The sequence below is a fragment of the Pyrus communis genome, chromosome 1 (genome assembly GCF_041283825.1).
Source record: "Pyrus communis isolate YQ-2024b chromosome 1, ASM4128382v1, whole genome shotgun sequence".
Classification (NCBI taxonomy): domain Eukaryota; kingdom Viridiplantae; phylum Streptophyta; class Magnoliopsida; order Rosales; family Rosaceae; genus Pyrus; species Pyrus communis.
The window spans coordinates 9,436,044-9,440,763 of record NC_142565.1 but is presented as its reverse complement, the minus strand read 5'-3'; the positions used below and the strand labels follow the sequence as shown (position 1 = coordinate 9,440,763).

Here is a 4,720-nt window from a genome sequence, read left to right as displayed (position 1 = left end):
AGGGGATTTGGGTTTTTGGGGAGGGGGGACACGGGTTGATGGGTTTTTTTTGTTTTTTTTTTTTTAATTTTCAATATTTAATTAATTTTTTAATAAAAAATCGGTCCCGTTTCTACCCACGTCAGTATTTAACAGAAAAAATAACAGAAAAACTGACAGAGGTCTGAAATTAGCACAAATTCGTAAGATGATGTATGACATTGTCAATTTTAAAAGATGAGGTATGAAAGTGTTGTGACACCAATAGTTAAGGTAGTTTTTTTGTACTTTACTCTAATTCTTTTAAGTACATACATTTTTCACTTCACTTGAGTAACTTCCAAGACAAACACTCACTCTCATATGATCATATCTGGTTGTCTCGTGGTCATTTTCTTGTGCTCTGTCTCTCTCTAATAAGAATTTGCTATAGAACTCGAACAAATAGAAAGAGAGAAAAAGGTCTCGATCACCCCCACCATTCACCGCCATCACCACCATCACACCCTCCTCAAATTTCAACACTAACCCAATAGTAATCACTCATCCCTCTCTTCAAAGCAACCTTTTTTCCCCCCACTTCTTCGTCACAACCAAACCAAACCCACCTCACCTTCTCTCTAAACAACCAAACCCCCATTTCACTTCTTTTATTCTCTCTCTCTCTCTCTCTCTCTCTCTCTCTCTGTGTTACTTCTTTCGTGTGTTTTAATATTATAGTTCACAAAAGCAAAATGGCTCGGCTCTTCCGATCCAAATCTTGCCATCTTGTTGGACTCACTGAGTTCAACATTCCCCCTCCTAGTCCATTCTCCTACGACCACAACACCAGCAAAGAAGAAGAAGAAGAAGAAGAAGAAGATGATGAAGGGCTGGAATATGAGGAGTTGGATTTTGAAGACGAGGAGGAGGCTGAAGGAAATCCCATGTCTACCCCATTTCTGAGTCCCACGATTAGAGCCAGTGGGAACAACAAAGGTCGAGACTTCCATGGGCATAACGGTCAACAACAGCAGCACCACCAGTCCGCCATACTCGACATTTTTGTGGCGGCTCTGAGAAAGTCTCTGGTAACTTGCAGTGTGGAGAGGGATGACGTGGCGTCCTCTATCGACATCAGTTCTCCGAGCGAGGTGAGACACGTTTCGCATGTCACTTTTGATAGGTTTAATGGGTTTCTGGGTTTGCCCACTGAGCTCGAGCCCGAGGTCCCCAGGAAGGTGCCAAGTGCCAGGTCAGAACCCCTCCTTTTTCTTTTACCAATTTTTGCTCCTTTTTTTTTTTTTTTTTTTTTTGGGATTTGGTTGAGGATGAATTTTTGAAATATGTGAAGTGAGTTTGGTTATATGGAAATTTTGGGATTTAGATTGGTTTGTAGTACCAATTGTTTGTCTAAATTTGAAAACTTTGACGGATTATAGCATGCACCGGTGAAAAGTATAGATGATCCTTCTTCGTTGGATTCTTTACCGTGCACATTCAATCATCCATTGCTTTTGTGTACGTCATAGACCGGAGCATAGTAGAATTTTCATTAAAGTTCATTCATACTTGCATTTCTTGCTTGTGTGTTTTTCTTAATTGTTTTGCATTTTGTAGTGCAAAATGGAAAAACTGGTGGCATTATATTGTTCTTCTGTAAACTTGTAAATCGGGTTTTCTGATTTTTCCGTATCCCGGCTTGCATAGGTTGGTCTTTTTGATCCTGGATCCACAGCCACAAGAACAGTTACCATAAGATGGTTTTTTTTTCAAACACTATTGGTTTGAACTAGGTTGTGAATCCCCTTCGTTCAGTCACAAGTTCCGTTACTGCTTTTATCGATCTCCTCAAGTACAGAGTTTTCCAGTACTTAGAACTGCCAGAGGATTTTGATTTAAATTCTTATATGGGGAGGGAATTTATAGGTTAAAAAGGAGGATGAGGATTTTGCCAAGTACAAAGATGTGATTTTGACAGAGGCAATCGAGTTCAATTGTTTAGCATTTGTAGTCCGAATAGCTTCTGCTTTCTGGTGTGTGATAGCTTTTACTTTATTCTGCCTTGATTTTATTTTGGATGGGCACTTATGCAGATAAGGGAGAGTAACACGAAGGATTTATTGTTTTTTGTTTTAGTCTTATAAATGTTGGGTGGAGTCGTTCCAATCATCAGTGCAAACCATTTGGTCTATTCGGTTTTTAGTGGCATTGTTTGAAAACGATCTTATCTTGCAAATTGATCTGCGTAGCAGGGTGGCACAAACATTTGATCTTTCGGTATTGTTTCTGAATGATCATTTCTTTGTTTGTCTTTTTCCTTTTCCTTTTGATCAGCATGTTCTCCTACGAAATTGCTTCGGAAGGTAGGTTGTGGTAACAATGTATATGGATACTGCGGCAGGATTCCTGTTAGATGGAACGTTCTGTTTCAGAAGTTTTAATACATGTCTCTCATCATTCCATTTAGTCCTGATCAGAGTTTCTGTACTATTTTATATTTGACTATTGCTTAATGGAATACACTTCTTTGTCATCCAGTGCAAGTGTGTTTGGGGTCTCTGCCAAGTCGATGCAGTGTTCTTATGATAATAATGGGAACAGTGTGCCAACTATACTTCTTATGATGCAAGAACGATTGTATTCAGGAGGAGGCCTTAAAGTAAGTTGGTTTTTCAAACTAGTAGCAAAGTTATGCGCATATTCTTCTCAGCACAACTAAAGGTTTTTATTTCATTATTCTCCGTCTTCAAGGCAGAAGGAATATTCAGAATAAATGCTGAAAACGGTCAAGAAGAGCATCTTCGTGACCAGTTGAACAAAGGCATCGTGCCACATGGAATTGATGTTCATTGTATAGCAGGTTTGATAAAGGTAAGCATATAATCTGACATTTCTAAGTGAATGCAATTGGATACTTTTTGGAATACATAGCCACCATCTCCTTCAGGATGTTCAGTAATTTTAAAGATGTGTGGACTTTCAATATTCTTTTCAAGCTTTCAAAATCGTGAAATATCTAGATCATTAATAAACCCTTTTGAATTAAACCCTTCATTTAAACTTATCTTCTATGGTTTTTGGTTTCTGCCTTGGTTCTCAACCTTTTTTTTCCTCCTTTTGTTAACGGGTGTACTCCCATCTCTCCCCTTCTTAAACATTGTAGGCATGGTTTAGAGAGCTTCCTACAAGGGTACTTGATTCGCTCACACCAGAACAGGTGATGCGCTGCAACACAGAAGATGACTGCACAGTACTTGTGAAGACACTTCCTCCAACAGAAGCTTCACTGCTAGATTGGGCCATCAATTTGATGGCAGATGTTGCGCAGAACGAACAGCACAACAAGATGAATGCCCGCAACATTGCTATGGTTTTTGCACCTAACATGACCGAGGTTTGTACCATTTTTTCACACGGTTGTTTGTTGATGTGAAATGTCTCTGGTTGTGATATGCAGTTTGCCTTGTTTGCTTTGATCCTTGGCCCCCAAGGTGGGTCAAGTGACCTGGAATCAGGACGACACATTTTCGATGGAAGGCCCTAGTTGGATTCCCACAATAACTCCTCTATCGATTTACCTGATACCTAGGTCAAGCGTAGGCCTGGGGTTTTAGGGGTTTATGCGGCCCACCTGTTAAAGGATGAGTTGGAGTTCCACATCTTCAAATGATTGTTGTTCCTTGGCTATGTAACTTTCTTTGTAATGGCCATAAGAAAGTCCTTTTTGTCCACAAACAAGCATAAGCTTTGCTATGGACTAAACAAGAGTTTTTGCTGCAGATGGCCGATCCCTTGACTGCACTAATACATGCGGTGCAAGTTATGAATTTCCTCAAGACATTGATTTTAAAGATCCTGCGCACGAGAGAGGAATCAGCTGCGGAGGCTACATTGCACTCATCGTGCAAAAAATCTCTTAACCACAACAGACAAACCTTGTATTCGATTATGGGTGATTCTTTTGTTCATGATAGCTCATTCAGAACTGCCACTTTGGACAGCCCAAAAGCTGACATCGATGAGAAACTTTGGTGCTCTCCGGTAATGACTGATGGGGAAGATGAACTCGAATCCACTTCGCACAGCAGCAGCGCATCTACTAAGTGTGAACTTGAGTGTTCAGAAAATGGATGTAGAAGTGGATACGAAGCTGGAGACTGGTTAAGTTGGAGGAAAGGAGTGCGGAGGCTATACAGCCACCCGGTATTTCAGTTGAGTAAGCCGGCTAAGAAGGGTACGAAACTTGAGATTGTAAATACTAGGGGAGAAGGTGGAGAAGCATGGGCATAGAGAAATGGGAAGCTGAGGAATCTGTTTTTGTTCTTATGATTGTGGTTTGTGTAAACATTTTATAGGATAGATGTTAGCACTTTGTTTTGTTCTAGTCAGATAAAAGGTTTGGAAGGAACTAACTACAGGTCTAGTGAAATGGGCAGTAACCAGTGAGCTATTTTGTATGATTCGACTTATAACTTTGTGTGATTTTTACTAACTAACAATGCCAATTGGTTGCTTTCATGGTCAAAGCCCAAATCCATTTTTTTAATGTTGTATTTCCTTTGAAGAGTTTTTTATTTTTTTTACCACAATTCACAAATTATGATATTTTATATTCTACCAACTCATCAGTTTGGTTCTTCAATTTTTGACTTAGTCATCAATTTCGTTATTGCCGTTACATTTCGTTAAAAAAAATCTGTTAGTTGGCTGACGTGGAAAAATGGTTGGGCCTAAGTATTGATTATATAGAAAAACGAAA

At 39.5% G+C, this 4,720-nt stretch overlaps 1 protein-coding gene across 1 annotated transcript; it reads left to right on the top strand.

Moving 5' to 3' along the window:
- Positions 1-314: 314 nt before the first annotated feature.
- LOC137721180 (rho GTPase-activating protein 3) lies at positions 315-4,487 on the top strand. Its single transcript, XM_068460286.2, has 5 exons — positions 315-1,213; positions 2,500-2,620; positions 2,713-2,832; positions 3,125-3,355; positions 3,742-4,487. Exons 1-5 carry the CDS (start codon positions 714-716, stop codon positions 4,249-4,251), a joined length of 1,482 nt encoding a protein of 493 aa, XP_068316387.2. The 5' UTR covers positions 315-713; the 3' UTR covers positions 4,252-4,487.
- The last annotated feature ends 233 nt before the right edge of the window (positions 4,488-4,720 follow it).

Coding starts and splice junctions, on each gene's coding strand:
- LOC137721180 (XM_068460286.2), top strand. CDS start 714: ATGGCTCGGCTCTTCCGATCCAAATCTTGCCATCTTGTTGGACTCACT. Junction 1,214..2,499: donor AGGAAGGTGCCAAGTGCCAG/GTCAGAACCCCT, acceptor TTTGTCATCCAG/TGCAAGTGTGTTTGGGGTCT. Junction 3,356..3,741: donor TTGCACCTAACATGACCGAG/GTTTGTACCATT, acceptor TTTTTGCTGCAG/ATGGCCGATCCCTTGACTGC.